We start from the raw sequence: 18353 nt of genomic DNA on the forward strand, positions 1-18353 counted from the left end.
AAAACAGAAAAATAATTAATGCCTGTAAAATTAAGTCACTTGTGTACAAATGTAAAAAGCAGAAAAATAGAGAATGATTGCCGTGTAGTGACGGAGGTTCAGGTTGATTATAGGTGAGCGTAGGCGGAGAAAGAAAAATGTGTAAATGAAGTTTTATAGTAAACCCTGCGTGTCTGAGCATATTTTGACTCTTTGGAGAGGAAGTGTAAACTGTGGGTGATAAAAAAAATACAGTTTTAGGCTGAGTTCACAAGTTTATAAAGTTCATGACTTCAGCCAGCTCTCCTTTCTGCTTAACATGATCAGTCTGTTGCTGTACTGAGTGATGAAAAACAGCCACACTTAAAATCTTGTCGAGTGAGCTCTTAATAAAAAACATAATTATTTAGTGCCAAAACCAGCTGAAAAAAACCTGCTGAATATTGTGGTCACTATTTAACCATCTCCTAGCACTTATCATCAAGGATATCCAACGACATAGGGCAGGGGTGTCAAACTCAGTTTCACCGAGGGCCACACCCTCAAAGGGCCGATTGTAACGTATCCTGCTGTGATTGCAGTCTTGGACAATTTGTTGTTTTTTCTGGAGGCTAAATTCTGTGTTTGGTGTCAAAATGGCAAATTTATACTGTATATTTATAATGTATATCTACATTTATATTGTACTCCTTTACCACAGACACGCCTCATAACACATTTCATTTGTAAATATTTCTCAGCATCACTTGTTGGAAAACCGCCTTAGTTAAAGGCTGATGTGGAAACACTGCCATCTAGTGGCGGGATGCGGTCACTTTGTGGGTCACAAAATCGGCATGCATTGTGGGAGATGCAGTTTATGTACGATTTTACAGGGTATTTTAAGACAATCATACATCTTTTAAGCTCTTGTGGGCCACATAAAATGACGTAGGGCATTGAGTTTGACACATGTGACATTGGGTATCTGGGCCACTTCCTGCCTGTTTGTTTGCCCATTTGTTAATGCCTGAGGTTTTGGAGAGTCCTGGCATAGCCTGTCAGTGCAAGAATTTTATTATGCTTTGCTACCCATGACCATTATAGAGAATTTCATAAAGAATCACAGAATAAAATGTAATTATATTCAATTATATACACTGTAAGTAAAGCACAAGCTAGGCTTAAATCAGCTTGGTTTTTCTAACGTGGTTTCCTCTAATAATTACATTAAAAATGTGTACTAGCCAGGAAAAAGCCAAAGGTGCTAAACTGGCTGTAGTTTTATAAAAAGAAACGACTGCTGCTTCACAGACAGAACAGATCGACTGTATTTTGTTAATCTTGCAGAAAGTGCGGGTCATTCTGCTCCTCACAGAAATAGAAACTCAAGCCAGAAAGATTAAGATATTTTTTTCTTTTGGTTTGTAATGCGTTCATGGATCGCCTCAGCAGATCTGGTCTGCATACCAACCAGACTTGGCACAAATCCCCTTCATGCAACCCTCCTTGTATAATCCAGGCTTGGGACCGGCACTGAGAGCGTTCCGATAAGTGCACTATCAATGACTAGGCAGTTTGGCCATATTCAAACCCGGGATCCCCAGGTTTCAGAGGGCTGGGTGCTTAAGTTTACCTATATAAACTATATTTATGTTGATATGTACTGTAAGTATACATAAGTATAATAATATGTAATACTAATGCTCTATATGAATTACACAGCATGAAGATGATGTGTGAATATTAACAGAACGTTATATTAACGTACTACATGGACATGAAATCAATTTTATAAATTAACAACAATTAAACCTACAAAAAAGGAACCTGAGATCTTCCTCTTTCTCACTAATATATCTTTTACCTCCGTTTCTTCTTTCTAGCTTTTTTTTCCCTTTGAAAAGTTCAAGAATAGAGTTTAAGTGAGGCGTGTAGATACTGTAGATATGCAATAAATAAACAGACCGCACTTCCCTGGTAAAAGGAAAGTAAGCACACTTGCCAGAAATGACCATTATTCTCTCTCTCTCTCACACACACACACACACACACACACACACACTTACAGAAAGTGGGAGAGAGGCCGTATGTCTGTGAACTTTGAAACTAAGCAGTCATATAATTGTAGAGGCCAAAAACTGTTGGTGTGCCCTTTTTACCACAGTCACAGTGAAGCCTCATTCATTTCTTAAAATAAATAGCTTTAGTGTCACGGTGGGTCAGGAGACTCTGGATGCGAGGCATGATACTCTGTGGACATTGTGATTCTGCTTTAATCCTTCACACCTCTGCTCTGTAGAGCAGTCAGTGGCCGGTAGGGGTAGATATGTCCATGCCTCTGTGTGTGTGTGTGTGTGTGTGTGTGTGGTGGTTGGGGAAGGAGGGGAGGGGTTGTCTGTGCTGGTAGGCTTGTCCCAATTTCCTTCCTGTATGCTGCACGATTCTTGGCACCCGCCAGCTTTCAGCCAGCTATTACATAAGACCTGCTGGCTTTTTTTCTTCTTTTTTCTTTTTCCTTCCTGGAATTCAGTCTGATGTGTGACCTTCTACTGTAATTGCCAATAAAAGTGTGGCAGGGGCTGTTTACTGAGAAACACTGGCAGCGGTGCACGCACAAACACACACACACACACACACACACACAGTCGCTCATTCAGTCACACAGAGTCTGATGAAGCTCAGGTCCACCAGCTCTCCCCTGTTGTCACTTCTAGCTTCTCTTTATTGTATAATATTAGTGGGAACCAACAGCCCCGGATCCATGCACACAGTTCACTGCCACCATGATTTTGCTATTTAAATTGTCAGTAATAATTGGGACTATGTAAAAAATGTACAATCGATTGGCCGTGTTACACCTGCATGCTGAACATGATTCTAAATAAACGCAGCATCAGTCAGAAAAGCCTTAACTAAGAATGTCTAAAGTGAAAGTCATTGACTTGTTTGTGGTGCACAGCAAAGTTATTGATATACACCGATCAGGCATAACATTACGACCACCTTCCTAATATTGTGTTGGCCCCCATTTTGCTGCCAAAACAGCCCTGACCCGTCGAGGCATGGAGTCTAACACCTTTCTATCAGAACCAGGATTAACTAGTGGTCCGCCAGCCTTCGCTCCCCACGTGCATCAATGAGCCTTGGTCCATGACCCTGTCGCTGGTTTACCACTGTTCCTTCCTTGGACCCCTTTTGATAGATACTGACCACTGCAGATCGGGACACACCCCACAAGAGCTGCAGTTTTGGAGATGCTCTGACCCAGCCGTCTAGCCATCACCATTTTTCCTGCTTCTAACATCAACTTTGAGGATAAAATGTTCACTTGCTGCCCTAATATATCCCCCCACTAACAGGTACTGTGATGAAGAGATAATCAGTGTTATTCACTTCACCTGTCAGTGCTCAGAATGTTATACCTGGTCGGTGTACATAATTCTCCTTTTATCAAGAGTAATAGTTTGCAAATTAGATTTTTTACTTAGCATTATTCATAATGGTAAAATAGTGCAGAAACTTTTCTTTTTTGTTCTTTATTCTTGTATAGAGGTACTGACTGTTTTAACAGACTAATATACTGTAAGTAATTAAGCTAATATGAGTCACGGGCGCTTTATTTTTGTTCTCCTGAAAAGCACGTATTCCCCGTCCTTGAGGTGATTCGGGGTTAGGGTCCCGTCTGTACCGGATCTCACGAGGACTTTTGTCTTGTTTATAGCTCGGTGCTTGGATACGGCGTGCTGTATGACTGGGCATTGTAAAGTATTTAGAAAACACCCACACGCTGGAGGGTTGGACTAGTTTCTCTCATCCAGGAGATTATTTAGAATCATGGCAACCCGTACAAGTAAACAAATAAATAAACGTACAAATAAACAAATGAATGTCAGGTATATTAATTAGGTACAATTATGTAATTGCATTCCGCAGGCTTAAATATAAAGGCTAATACCAGTTTAATTATTATCTATTATTAATGATCTATTAAATCTGAACATGGATTTTTTTTAATTGTGGAAGGCTGCGCTGTCAAACAACCCATGCTAACACCAGTACATGTTCATGTCCACAGCAACTCGTGTGTAAATGTGAAATATGCATGAAAGTGTGGATATTAATATAATACAACATTAAAATACATGTCAGGAGGGATAGGTATCTTGGTTTCTGTTATTAATATTTAAAGTGTTATTTTTAAAGCATCTCAAAATGCATAATTTATTTGTTTCTTAGTCTCAAGACCTTGATATGTTTACTGTTTATTAGGATTTTAACGTCATGTTTTACATTCATGACAGGAACGGTAGTTACTTATTACACAAGATTCATCAGATCACAGGGTTATATCGAACACAGTCCTGGACAATTTTTGTATCTCCAGTTCACCTCACTTGCACGTCTTTGGACTGTGGGAGGAAACCGGAGCACCCGGAGGAAACCCACACGGACACGGGGAGAACATGCAAACTCCACACAGAAAGGACCCGGAACGCCCTCGGGATGGAACCCAGGACCTTCTTGCTGTGAGGCGACAGTGCTACCCACTTAGCCACCGTGCCGCCACCACGATATGCATTTATAAAGTGCAACTAGTGCTACAGTCCCATCACTTTCTGGATGTCACAGCCACTTTATCAGATTATTATTATTATTTCTTTTACTGTGTTTACTGGGGTGTTTGCAAGACCAGCCTCACTTTTCACCATTCTGCTGCATTTCTTGCTATGGAAAATAAGTGGAATTTTAAACCAGACTGGTGCTCAGAAAAGTTCTGGTGCCAGAAGAGTTTTTGAAATGAAACTGGGTTTTGTGTCTTTGTGTGGCAGCAGAACCTAATTACAAAAATACATTTTAAAGCCCTTAGAGAATTTTACTCAGAGGTTTACTGTGTTTCAGGACACAAAATGATATTTATAGCTCAAACGAACGAACATTTTAAGGTTAATTTTCCAGCTGCACAAATGAACTGTGCACGAAGGGAGATTCCTGCCTGGTAATGTTATTAGTCACTGTGAGCTGATGTGCGTCACAGCTCGTTATGCCCACTCTCCCCTTCACTGGTGTGTCTGTAAATAGCTGGCATTAAAGATTAGCACTTTGTAAACTTTTGTTGTTTCGTTTGACTAGAAATGTGTGTTAGTGTGAATCTTAAACCACATTTTGGTCAGTGTTGTGGTGAGCACCACAATACCTGCCGCAACCTTGACCAGGATAAATAAATAAAAAATACCTATATGTGCATTATAGTTTTTAATATCAATTTTCAAGTAATTATTTGTTCTTTATCAAAAACATTATTATACGTATACATTATAAATAAGACATCAAATTAATTTAAATAAAAAATTGGAACTAATCCTTGTGAGAAAAAGATCAAAGCACGGTAGCTGCTGTTAACACAACATTCCTTATTTATTTGTTTAGTGCATTCAGTGGGAAGACAATACGAGGAGTTGTCGTTAATCTTTGACATCAGCTTTTGCAGATTTGTACATTGACTCATCACTGAGTGATTAATAGATCTGTGTTATCTAACAGTTAATCCAGTACCTCCATATTCTTTCTGCTGAATTTGCATATAGCTGCTCTTTTTAAAATCACATACTCAAGAGGTCTGAATAGATAGATATTATAGACAGACGGACGGATGGATAGATGGATGGATGGATGGATGGATGGATGGATAGATAGATAGATAGATTGTACAGTTTTTGTAGAAACTTGCTTGTGGGCATATTTTTCCTAATTGTGTGGTTGTTTTTGGGACTGTTGTACCTTTGTAGCTTGTAGCTGCTAGTCTGTAAAGTGGCGTCCATGCTTGCCAGTAAGCCTCCAGTGTGACTACTCTTTGCTGATGCAGTTGTTTGATTATTCGGTGTCATTACTATTGAGGTTGTTTCCCTTCAAACCCTATTTTTTGGCTTCTCTATGGCTTAGAATTCGTTCTGAAATTCACCATATGGCCAGAACTATTCAGACTTCTGACCATGAGCTTGTTGGACATCCTATTTCAAAAACAAATGGTATTAATGAATGGTGACATCTATGAGATCTTCCACAAAAGCCGCTCTTCATGTCTTTATAGAGCTGGCTTTGTGCACAGGGGCACAGTCGTGCTGGAACAGTTAAGGACCTTCTCAAAACTGTTGCTGCAAAGTTGGAAGCATAGTATTACCTTTACATAACTGATTTATTACACTGGTTAGCAATTACTGTGGTTGAAACATGAATTCAAATGTCAAGGATCGTCCCAATAATTTTTTTTCATGTAGTGTAGCAGCACTTACTCATCTGCAAGTATTTTAGTATTTTTGTAATGAGTTGGAAGCTTCAAAATGGAACAGACTGTGCTGAAGTGGACTTTGTAGTCAAGCTTAAGTTTTATTACATATACCTACACTCAGTGGTATTCACTCATGCAGTATAATACTGTTGAACCATCTCTGTCTATGTCTGTTTTCTAAAGAATAAACAAATGAATAATAATAATAACAATCAAGCCCAAATTCCAGGTCAGGACAGACGGATCCGAAATCCCTCTCACCCTGACCTCCTACTGATAAGGTTCAGGCTAAGTAAACAGGTTAAGAATGTGGACCGTTGGTAAAGATTTCCAGTAAGTTTGCTTGTGTTTATGTACAGCCTCGGCATGTTGAGTCTGGTCTCCCGTATGACCTACATGATAAGATGTAGTTCTACAACTCATGTGACTGCTTGCTTTCCTAATATAGCCACCCACAGGATATGGGCTGTTGTGAGAGAATGCAGCGTTAGTGCTTTATACACTATTAGTTTCACTTGTTTCCATTAGATTTCTCCCAGGCTAGTCTCGAATCATGCGCTGTTTTATTTTGATCCATACATGAGCAATGTTGAGCCATTAAGGATAATAAACAGTGACTTAAAAATAACATCATGAGCTAGATGTGCAGGGTCATGTGATTTCATGAGAGGCATCATTCAGATCTTGAAGTGACATTATCCAAATGTTAAATCTCTAAAATAAAAATAATTCCACGTGTTAAATCTCTAAAATAAAAATAATTCCAGATGTTAAATCTCTAAAATAAAAATAATTCAACGTGTTAAATCTAAAAGATACAAATAATTCCATGTGTTAAATCTCTAAAATAAAAATAATTCCAGATGTTAAATCTCTAAATTAAAAATAATTCTACATGTTAAATCTAAAAAATAAAAATAATTCCATGTGTTAAATCTATAAAATAAAAATAATTCCAGATGTTAAATCTATAAAATAAAAATAATTCTACATGTTAAATCTAAAAAATAAAAATAATTCCATGTGTTAAATCTATAAAATAAAAATAATTCCAGATGTTAAATCTATAAAATAAAAATAATTCCACATGTTAAATCTCTAAAGTAAAAATAAAAATGGTCCTTTAAATCAGATTTTTTAAAAATAGTTGTTTCCCTTAATCTTCAGTCTAATAACTTGTGATTTTGAGAATCTGGTTGCACTTTATAGATTTTAAAGAGAGTCCAGACAGATAAGGGCTAGTGAAGTGTTTTCTTTATTCTGATTGGCTATCGTAAATCTGTGTAATTATTGAACAGATCTGCATTTCCAATTCAACAGCTCAAACCAGGCAGGTTATCTAATTAAATTTAGGTTCTGTTATTGTGTAAGGTTTAAAATGAGCTGTATTAAGGCTAGGATTAAAAACAAACCATAAATAAAGGTTGGGTCATGGGTTCACGAACCTTTTAATTCATTAGGCAACACTTAATATGGGTGGTATTGAGATCACATCAGGCTTCGAGAAACTACCCATACACACACACACACTCTCTGTATTCACCAAGATAGAGAATGATTCTGTTTATTTACTAACTCCTGACTGTGTTTGTTTCTTTCCATTAGCTGGTCCCTCCTCCTGAGCCCGAGGGCCCTGTTGAGGTGTGTTTTACACCCAATATTCATGCCTGTGCATTTTGCGCTGGACACTGACTGAATATGGGTTGTTGCATATATAGTAGACGGTCACTTCTATAGGTTCAGTGCATTTAGATTGACCTCTGTAGTACCCGTTTACACACACATTCAAACAGCCCTGTCACAGCCGTTCCTGCTCACACACTCCCCCGTACAGAGCGATACCCGTGCATGCTGTGGTGAACCCTTCTTCGGCCCGCTTGCAATTTGTCCGTGTCCCCTGCTCTCCTCGTATTAGCATTCCTGGCCTAATAGGAGCGTTTGTTTGTGTTTCAGTGCATAAGTGTGGGTGTTTCTTTTCATGGCAGATGGACTCATGGCATGCACTCTGTTTCTAGTGAACACAATTAATTATGTAATCAGGGTTACACACTTTCCTCGTGTTTTTCTTCTTCCCTCAACACAGCCAGGCTTTTCCCATCCCGTCACCTCTGCTGCTCTTATGTCATTAACAGCACAAGGATCAGACATGCTCGATTTTTCCAGACTCTAGTCATCTAGTAAACATAAACCCCTTGCTGCATTCCTTGCTGCTGAAAATACTTCAGGTTCTGGGCCTGAGCTTAGCTTTTTTGACACTTGCATGTTTTTTATACGCCAACATTCAAAGATTCAACAAAATATTGTTCTCATTATTAATTTTCTTTTTTCATATTCATATTTATTTATGTTTTAAATCTTACCCCAGGTGTAGTCTGTCAGCAGAACATGTTTGTTTAAAATTTGTATCGTTCTAAATGGCTCAAACATAAAAGTAGCTCAAGTCAGAGCTCTAATCCCAGAGACTCATTAAGAAAGAGCACTGGACAGACCTGGGAGCTAAATTTAATTGATAATAAAGTAAGAAACTACAGCCATGCTGCATAGGTCAGTCTGCTTCTCTGCGCTTAGTTGTGACTCCTACATATTCAGCACAAACTCTGAGTTGCAAAAGTCAGTGGTGGTGAATGAACCTGACGTTAATAGAACAACTATAAAGAATCATATTCATATTTGGGACAGTGGTAGCCTAGTGAGTAGAGCTTTGGGCTATGATGGCTGACCCTGCGCTCTGACCCACAGCTTCCAAACAAACTGGGATATGCGAAGAAAGAATTTCATTGTACTGTACACGTGTATCTGTATATATGACAGATAAAGGATATCCTCTTCTTCTTCTTCTATCTTCTATTCTTGCTTGCAAAGGACGCAAAACAGCACTTGGAAAAAGACTTATGATACTACTTTAATGCTGAGTGTGTGACTAATTTATATGTATTAAAGTGTAACTAACTTAAGAAGAAAGTGGATTCTGATCTCAATATAAAGCAGAGTTTGCTGTGACTTGGTTTTTACCTTTTTAAATTTGGCAGATTGTGTTAAAGCTTGTAGCTTTAAAAAAATGAAACACTACAGAAAATACCAAACAGGTTTTGGCTGATGAACTATGTTTTGGGGTAAGGGGCCATTTTTTAAAAATGATTTTTAATAAAGGCAGTTTGTTTAACGTTTGTGCATGTACACACACATGCATGTTTTTTATTTAACTGCGTGATGTAATGTGTTCCACTTTCCCCTGCATGCCATGAAAATGACTAATATGGATAGAATTAATCCCCGCTTTCTCTCTGTTGTCCTGGACCCCCATTCCCATCTCCCTCCTCTCCTCCTTTGGCTTCCTACTCACTTGCCTTGCTCACAGGACCTTGATCCCAACCAGCCCCAGAAGCAGATGGAGGATCAGAAGCGGGTAGGTAGCGGCACGGCTCAGACCAGGCACCTGAGGCAGCGGCCCCTGCTTCACAGCAGCATGTCTCCTCATTCACACACTCACACAGGCTGCTGCATCTACTAACTGCCCTTTAAATAGCCACACTGGGGAACGCCCGTCCGTATAAGTGTTCATTTGTAGTTTCGGCGGTAGGTCTGTCGAATCAGAGTTTGTGTAAGTATGTTTTCAAAATCAAGAATCAAGAATTAATTATTAGAGACTGAGAGCTGACCTTTGAAGGACTCATTGTAGGTCAAAGTTCAGAAAATTTCACCAGACTTTTTCTAAAGAATAGTCAAGTAAAAGCAGCAGTTTCAGTCTGGCTGAGTGATTTCTGGATTTCATTTTGACTTTTCCTGTCTTGGAGATCATCAGATAAAACCTGCTTACATTAAACGAGTAATTTCTAGCCCTAAATCTCAGCCGCGATAGCAACGGCTACACCGACCTCATTCGAATGACCTCAGATTTTAGACGTTTCCTAAAAGCCCAAAGAACCGAACGTGAAACGTTAGCTACTGAATTGACACCTAGCTGCTCAACGATCACTGATGATTGACGGCTGTTTTTGAGGATCGAAAGCGCTCAGACGTTCGTGACACTTATTCTCTCTCACTGCCAGGGTGAAGCTTTGAGGCAGATCCTGGTCAACCGTTACTATGGCAACTTTAAGCCAGGAGGGAGGCGAGACAGCCTGACCAGCTTCAGCAACGGACCCCTTGGCACCGGGGCACAATGTAAAGCCGCTACAGGTGCGTGTGTGTGTGTGTTTTAGTGTACTGTAGATCCCCGTGTGTGTGTAATGTGTCTGAGTCTACAGGCTCTGTTTACAGAGGTGTGTGCACATGTTACGGACAGATTACATTCACGTGTGACAATGTGTTATGCAATTCCTAGTGCGTGTGTGTGTGTGTGAGAGAGAGAGAGAGTTTGAGCATGTCTGCCACAGACAGAACATCAGCAGAAGTTCTCCAGTGGCTTAAACATCCTGAACCTCAGATAAAGGTTGTAATGCTTAGTACAGAAAATTATAAAAGAGGCAAAAATATCACACATTTCCCCCCTCATATTTTAGAGATAATTATAAACCCAATAATCCCTCATTGTTTTATTAATTTACTTCTTATTTATTGCCAAAGGTGGCACGGTGGCGAAGCACCTAGTCCTGTTGCATTCGCATTAAACTAACGCAGCGTTTCTACAGTGATGCCAAATCTACAGCCAAACAAGAAGGTGGTAGTGTGATAGTTTGTGGCTGAAAGTGATTCTGCAAAGAAGCATATTTTCAAGAAATCCGTCTGCAGTGATAAGACGGATCTCCAGCTATAAAATAAATATTTGTTTTGCATTGTTGCTGCTAAGTGATTTAGCGCTGTTTACTTAAAGTGAACAAAAAGATACACGTGGCACATTTATTACCACACTGAGTGACATTTAACCACAACATAAAAGTGTCAACGTGACACTCAAAAGCTTTCGGTTACACACTGTAGCTCTGATCATTATGGCTAAACAGTTCGATTTGTGTTTTATCTGACCAGATCTTTTAAAAACTAGCACGTAAAGATCAAGTCGCCGCTCAGGTTGCGCAGCGGTAAAACACACACTTGAACGCCAGAGCTGGGATCTGGAATACATCGTAACGAGTCTCAGCTCTGCCTGCCGGCTGGGCTTGTATTGGCCTGTTGTTCATATTAAGATATTAAGCCGGATGGGGTCTCTCACATAACTAATGCAACTACGACCTCTGCTGGCTGATTGATGGCGCCTGCACAGAGACGGGGAAAGAGTGCACTGATCAGGGTGTGTCTCTCTGTACACAGTGCTGATCTGCATTGAACTTGACAAAGTGTGTCGGAGGGGGCGTGGGTTAGCTTCGTTCTCCTTAATCAGAGCTGGGGTTGGCATTAGTGGAGAGGAAGCGTGATGCAATCAGGCAATATATTATATATATACAGTGTATCACAAAAGTGAGTACACCCCTCACATTTCTGCAAATATTTTATTATATCTTTTCATGGGACAACACTATAGAAATAAAACTTGGATATAACTTAGAGTAGTCAGTGTACAACTTGTATAGCAGTGTAGATTTACTGTCTTCTGAAAATAACTCAACACACAGCCATTAATGTCTAAATGGCTGGCAACATAAGTGAGTACACCCCACAGTGAACATGTCCAAATTGTGCCCAAAGTGTCAATATTTTGTGTGACCACCATTATTATCCAGCACTGCCTTAACCCTCCTGGGCATGGAATTCACCAGAGCTGCACAGGTTGCTACTGGAATCCTCTTCCACTCCTCCATGATGACATCACGGAGCTGGTGGATGTTAGACACCTTGAACTCCTCCACCTTCCACTTGAGGATGCGCCACAGGTGCTCAATTGGGTTTAGTCCATCACCTTTACCTTCAGCTTCCTCAGCAAGGCAGTTGTCATCTTGGAGGTTGTGTTTGGGGTCGTTATCCTGTTGGAAAACTGCCATGAGGCCCAGTTTTCGAAGGGAGGGGATCATGCTCTGTTTCAGAATGTCACAGTACATGTTGGAATTCATGTTTCCCTCAATGAACTGCAGCTCCCCAGTGCCAGCAACACTCATGCAGCCCAAGACCATGATGCTACCACCACCATGCTTGACTGTAGGCAAGATACAGTTGTCTTGGTACTTCTCACCAGGGCGCCGCCACACATGCTGGACACCATCTGAGCCAAACAAGTTTATCTTGGTCTCGTCAGACCACAGGGCATTCCAGTAATCCATGTTATTGGACTGCTTGTCTTCAGCAAACTGTTTGCGGGCTTTCTTGTGCGTCAGCTTCCTTCTGGGATGACGACCATGCAGACCGAGTCGATGCAGTGTGCGGCGTATGGTCTGAGCACTGACAGGCTGACCTCCCACGTCTTCAACCTCTGCAGCAATGCTGGCAGCACTCATGTGTCTATTTTTTAAAGCCAACCTCTGGATATGACGCCGAACACGTGGACTCAACTTCTTTGGTCGACCCTGGCGAAGCCTGTTCCGAGTGGAACCTGTCCTGGAAAACCGCTGTATGACCTTGGCCACCATGCTGTAGCTCAGTTTCAGGGTGTTAGCAATCTTCTTATAGCCCAGGCCATCTTTGTGGAGAGCAACAATTCTATTTCTCACATCCTCAGAGAGTTCTTTGCCATGAGGTGCCATGTTGAATATCCAGTGGCCAGTATGAGAGAATTGTACCCAAAACACCAAATTTAACAGCCCTGCTCCCCATTTACACCTGGGACCTTGACACATGACACCAGGGAGGGACAACGACACATTTGGGCACAATTTGGACATGTTCACTGTGGGGTGTACTCACTTATGTTGCCAGCTATTTAGACATTAATGGCTGTGTGTTGAGTTATTTTCAGAAGACAGTAAATCTACACTGCTATACAAGCTGTACACTGACTACTCTAAGTTATATCCAAGTTTCATGTCTATAGTGTTGTCCCATAAAAAGATATAATGAAATATTTGCAGAAATGTGAGGGGTGTACTCACTTTTGTGATACACTGTATATATAAAGATTTAGTCTCTCTTCATCACTTGTGCCCCCAAGCAGCTGGGAGTACCGTGGGTGCTCGCGGGGAGATAAGCCTGGCAGAGGTGCAGTGCCATCTGGATAAAGAGGGAGCGTCTGACCTGGTCATCGACCTCATCATGAACGCCACCAGTGACCGAATCTTCCAGGAGAGCATCCTGCTGGCCATCGCCCTGCTGGAGGGGGGAAACCCCGTCATTCAGGTAAGAGCTCGGCTTCACTCTGATCGTTCAGGAGATACAACATCTAGGGTATACAGAGAGAACAGGACAGGCCTGGATGCTGTAAAGTAAGGGAACCGGGCCCAACACGTGAGTGCACACACGAACATGCACTCTGTATTACTTTGGATGACTCCAGATCCTCATGTCACTGTCTGACTATCCAGCTGTGTTCCCTTGGTAACCTGTCAATCCTTTTGACCTTCTGATTCTTTTTGCTTGGCACTGTATCTGTGTGAATACTGTGTGTGTGTGTGTGTGTGAGAGAGTGTGTGAGAGAGAGACAGAGAGAGAGAGAGAGTTGCATTGCTTGAACAGCTCGTGTTGTGTAATGAGCTTGTTATTTGCATAGCCGTTCAACCTGATGCTTCCAGCAGACTCTGGAGTCTCACACAAAGCCGCTCACATGAGGGACTGTTACATAAACCAGGCCTGGCAGAGAAACACACACACACACACACACACACACACACACACACACACACACACACAGACTTAAAATGGGTCATTGCATGCTGCCGGAACCAGAGCAAGTATAAAGCGTCACAGTAAAACAACAAAAAGAGATGATTGTGATAAAACAGAGAGAACAGAAGCGTGAGAGAAAATGAGAGTTTGCTGTCTGTGTGGAGTTGAAACCACAACCTTCACCTGTATGAAAGCCACAAATGTAAATGTCTTTCCATACAAACGTGTTTCGTACGTTTCAGTCACACCCTTTGCCAACAGGTGCATGAAACCAATAGTATTAAATCAATCCGGTGCTTTCAGCTTTGTGCCAGCAGTTTGGGGAAGGCCCTTACATTTTGATGAGAACAGTTTTGATGGGGTTGGAGGAACTGCACGGAGCCCAGACCTTAACCCTGCTAAAGGCACGTCACAAAATTCCTGCAGATGTACTCCAAACGTTTGTAAAAAGTCTCTCCACCCGGATACCACCCGTCCACATACTTTTGACTCTATAATATGTTCACTACGTACAGTATATGTCATATATCTCATATATTTCACACTCATAAATTGAATGATAGAATAAATGGAAGCTACAACACACAGCACAGCTCCCTTATACTCGACAATCTCAAAGACGAAAATTCTTGTCCGTGTTTTGACCCCCCCCACCCCCAAACACCCAGCAAATTAGCGTATTACACAGGAAAAGGCTCGGTTCACGTTCCGAGACGCTCTTTTCACGGCCGTGAATTAGGTAGGGCGTTAGTTATGTCTGCTCTGTGTTATGATCTAATACATTCATTCATTTATTCATGCTTTATTTTATTCAGGGTTGGGGTGGGCACAATTCAGTTTAAAGTTAGAAAATACCCTGGGCCGGTCGCCAGTTCATCTCAGGTTTTACCTGACTGCATATCCTTGGACGGTGGGAGGAAACTGAAACACCCAGAGGAAAAACGCAGACACAGGGAGAACATCCAAACTCCACTTACTTGAACCCAGGACCTTCTTGCTGTAACGTGACAGTTCTACACATCAAACTGCCCTTGGTCTGATACCTATTAAAAAGGAAACTGCAGCTTCAAGACTGTTAACTGCACCTAAAGCTCCTCAAGCTTTGCTTTAAGTCGTCGCGTCGGCTGCTTTTGGGACGCATGTCGAAAAGCCACATTAAAAGAGTAAATGTGGGTGCGTGTCTGTGTCTGGGGTTAGAGGGGGAATTCCAGCGTTTTGCTTCTCATGATTCTCATCTGTTGTTCTATCTCTTTCATTCTCACCTTTGTTTCTGTTTCTCTCAGCCTCTCACGATTAGCTTATCCCGGAGCGATCTGTCCGCCGTCATTCTGACAGACAGCCGCGTGGTTTCCTACAAACACACACTCTCACCTCCTGTGTCATGCTCACTGCACCTGGTGGCTCTGACTCAAAGTCTGGCCTTTCTGCTTTCTTAGTTTCCATGGTGATGCTGAGGTGATTCAGCTTCCCGATGTCGTCCCCGTTTCCATCCCCACCGGCGAAGATGCGCAGACCTTAAAGAAGCGCTGCAAACTTCTCTCAGCTGTGAATGAAACAGATCTTTCAACAAAAGTTGACGTTTGCCGAGCTGCATTGAACCAGGCGGGAAATAAAGAAACTGCAAAGAATTAGATAGAGCGGAATTTTACCTGCTATTAACTATTAACTGTATACACCGAGCAGGCATAACATTCTGAGCACTGACAGGTGAAGAGAATAACACTGATTATCTCTTCATCACGGCAAGTGAACATTTTATCCTCAAAGTTGATGTTAGAAGCAGAAAAATGGGCGAGCGTGAGGATCTGAGCGAGTTTGACGAGGGCCAAGTTGTGATGGCTAGACGACTGGGTCAGAGCATCTCCAAAACTGCAGCTCTTGTCGGGTGTTCCCGTGGTAAACCGGCGACAGGGTGATGGGCAGCCAAGGCTCAACGATGCACTGGGGAGCGAAGGCCGGCCCGTGTGGTGTGATCCAACAGCTTGCTGAATAATTAATCCTGGTTCTGATAGAAAGGTGTCAGGCTCCATGCCTCGTAGGGGTCAGGGCTGTTTTGGCAGCAAAAGGGGGACCAACACAATATCAGGAAGGTGGTCATAATATTATGTAGTGCCATGCAGCCAGTGATATCAGTGGAATCCCTGTGCTGATGTTTAAAGCTCTGATATCAAACTACTGAGCTAAATAAATCTGAAATGCTTTGTATCAGATTGGGTTAGAGACGAGGGCTTTTGGTTCTATACTCTAAGGTAAACTAAGGAATCACTTAGCTAGTTGTCTAGGGCTGTAATTGACTAACGATTTACATATCTGATGGTTGATCAGATACGATTTACACTTCTGGAGTTACAAATATTGCTCCTTTATCCGGCCTTTGGAGTGCCTGTGTAGTCCTGACCTCTGCTTTATTGGCAGCCACAAGCGCTCAGCCTTTGTGCTGGTCCTGATATGCATCTTTAGATCCTGACCAGCTCAAGCCGTTCTCTTGAATCTTCGTGCATCTGGTTCGTTCTTGGAATTGGAATAACAGTTTCTCGTACGCTTGTGGTCACCAGTCACCCGGAATGACCTGGGCCGCTGTGACTCAGGTGAGATGTGACGTCAGACACATAAGAAGAAGTTTCCTGATCATGTTCCTAACAGACGCTGGATCTGGTACACGCATGCCAAGCTGTTAAACACTGAAGTCTGACTTTCGCTGTAACACTAACCCAGATAAACTGAGATCTTGGGTGCACCGAGGATGGTAGAGAGGTTGAGCGAACACATCACTCTGCTTTTTGTTTTGTGAGCAGAGGCCTGTTGTCCTACTTGTACATACAGAGGAGCTTTTTGTTTCATTCGAGTTGAAAGCAGGTCAGAAAGACGCCGGCTCTTTCCTCCCAGCGTGCAACTTGTTTGTTTGTTTGTTTTTAAAGTGTTCTGGCTCAGTGGCTGTGGATGGCTGAGAGAGGACGAAGGAAGCACGATGAGCTAATGGAGGAATAAATGACTTATGTGTGTGGTGTGTAAACCTGCTCTGGTCAAAAAGGAAAGTATGATGGTGAACACAGCGAGTAGTGAAGAAAGGGAAAATCCTGGGGTACTTCCAGAAACAAACCAAATAAACGGTTAAAACCGTTTTGCCCAACATCATTGCCTGACTGAATGGGCGTGAATTGCGAGGGGACTCTTTCAGTGCTGACGACAGTGTGGCCTAGTGGGTAGAGCTTTGGACTGTCAATTGAAAGGTTAAGAGTTTGAATCCCAGCTCTGCCATGAAGCCACTGTTGGGTCCCTTAGCAAGGCCCTTAACCCTGTCTGCTCCAGAGATGCTGTACAATGGCTGACCCTGCGCTCTGACCCCAGCTTCCAAACAAGCTGGGATATTTCATTGTACTGTACACGTGTGTACGTGTATATGACAAATTCTGATTTGCTAAAGGCGAAAACATTTAGTCAAAGTCTGATTTGAAGTAGGCGGCACGGTGGGTAGCGCTGTCGCCTCACAGCAAGAAGGTCCTGGGTTCGATCCCCAGGCGGGGCGGTCCGGATCCTTTCTGTGTGGAGTTTGCATGTTCTCCCCGTGTCTGCGTGGGTTTCCTCCAGGAGCTCCGGTTTCCTCCCACAGTCCAAAGACTGCCCTATAGGTGAATGTGTGTGTGTGTGTCTGTCCTGCGATGGACTGGCGCCCCGTCTAGGGTGTTACTGTGTGCCTGGCGCCCATTGAAAAGCTGTGATAGGCTCCAGCACCCCGCAACCCATGACCCTAATTGGATAAGTGGTTAAGAAAGTGAGTGAGACTGGTTTTAAGTACATGCTGTTAAACCCATATAGACTAAGACTGTGATCCACTATACAGTAGTGTACTGCACTTACACCAACACGTCAGATTCGCGCACAGTCCCTCCACCGAGCGCTAAGCTCTTCTTACTAAATTCAGCAAATTCCCCCAACCCTCGCACATTCTCAGTTTCTGCTAATAACACAGAAGTCGCGTCGGCCTGACGTGGTTCTGACGTAGTTTAGCTCTTGAGCTGTTAATCGTGACATGATACTGAAACTGTTGTGAAATAAAGGGCCGCGTTGTCTGAAACATCTGCAGCACTGCAGGTGTTACAGTAGATGAGGTGACTCGGTCGTGGTCGTATGCTAGCGAGGCTCGTATCGCTGGTGCAGAAGTTGCTCATCTGTGGAATGGAAACCGGCGAGACCACAAATGCTTGCTAATAATATCGCCACCTGCGTTTTTTTTTACCAGAAAACCTATACTGAGTGAGAGAAGAGGAACTTTTCAGAAAGGGGAAGATTGTATTTTTGTGTAAGGCTTTCTCATTAACGTTACATTTATAAATGCGCTATGGCTTTCCCCCCCCGAGGGTTAAGTATCATTAAGCATTTAGTTGTATTACTTATGACGAGATCAAGAAGCCTTAAT

The 18353-nt window shown here is 42.2% G+C and overlaps 1 protein-coding gene across 9 annotated transcripts in view; it reads left to right on the forward strand.

Annotated features, from left to right (window-relative positions):
• Nucleotides 1–18353, forward strand: part of itpr1b (inositol 1,4,5-trisphosphate receptor, type 1b) — a 98657-nt gene that overhangs the window by 35908 nt on the left and 44396 nt on the right. For 6 of the 9 annotated variants that reach the window (XM_062986974.1, XM_062986979.1, XM_062986977.1 and 3 more), the window contains exons 39-42: nt 7853–7888; nt 9606–9653; nt 10297–10426; nt 13266–13450. In XM_062986974.1, the coding sequence (XP_062843044.1) occupies nt 7853–7888; nt 9606–9653; nt 10297–10426; nt 13266–13450 (399 nt within the window). The remainder of the gene's footprint in view (nt 1–7852; nt 7889–9605; nt 9654–10296; nt 10427–13265; nt 13451–18353) is intronic. The other 3 variants (XM_062986976.1, XM_062986980.1, XM_062986978.1) reach the window with 3 other exon arrangements.

This window comes from Trichomycterus rosablanca, chromosome 24 (assembly GCF_030014385.1).
Source record: "Trichomycterus rosablanca isolate fTriRos1 chromosome 24, fTriRos1.hap1, whole genome shotgun sequence".
Lineage (NCBI taxonomy): Eukaryota > Metazoa > Chordata > Actinopteri > Siluriformes > Trichomycteridae > Trichomycterus > Trichomycterus rosablanca.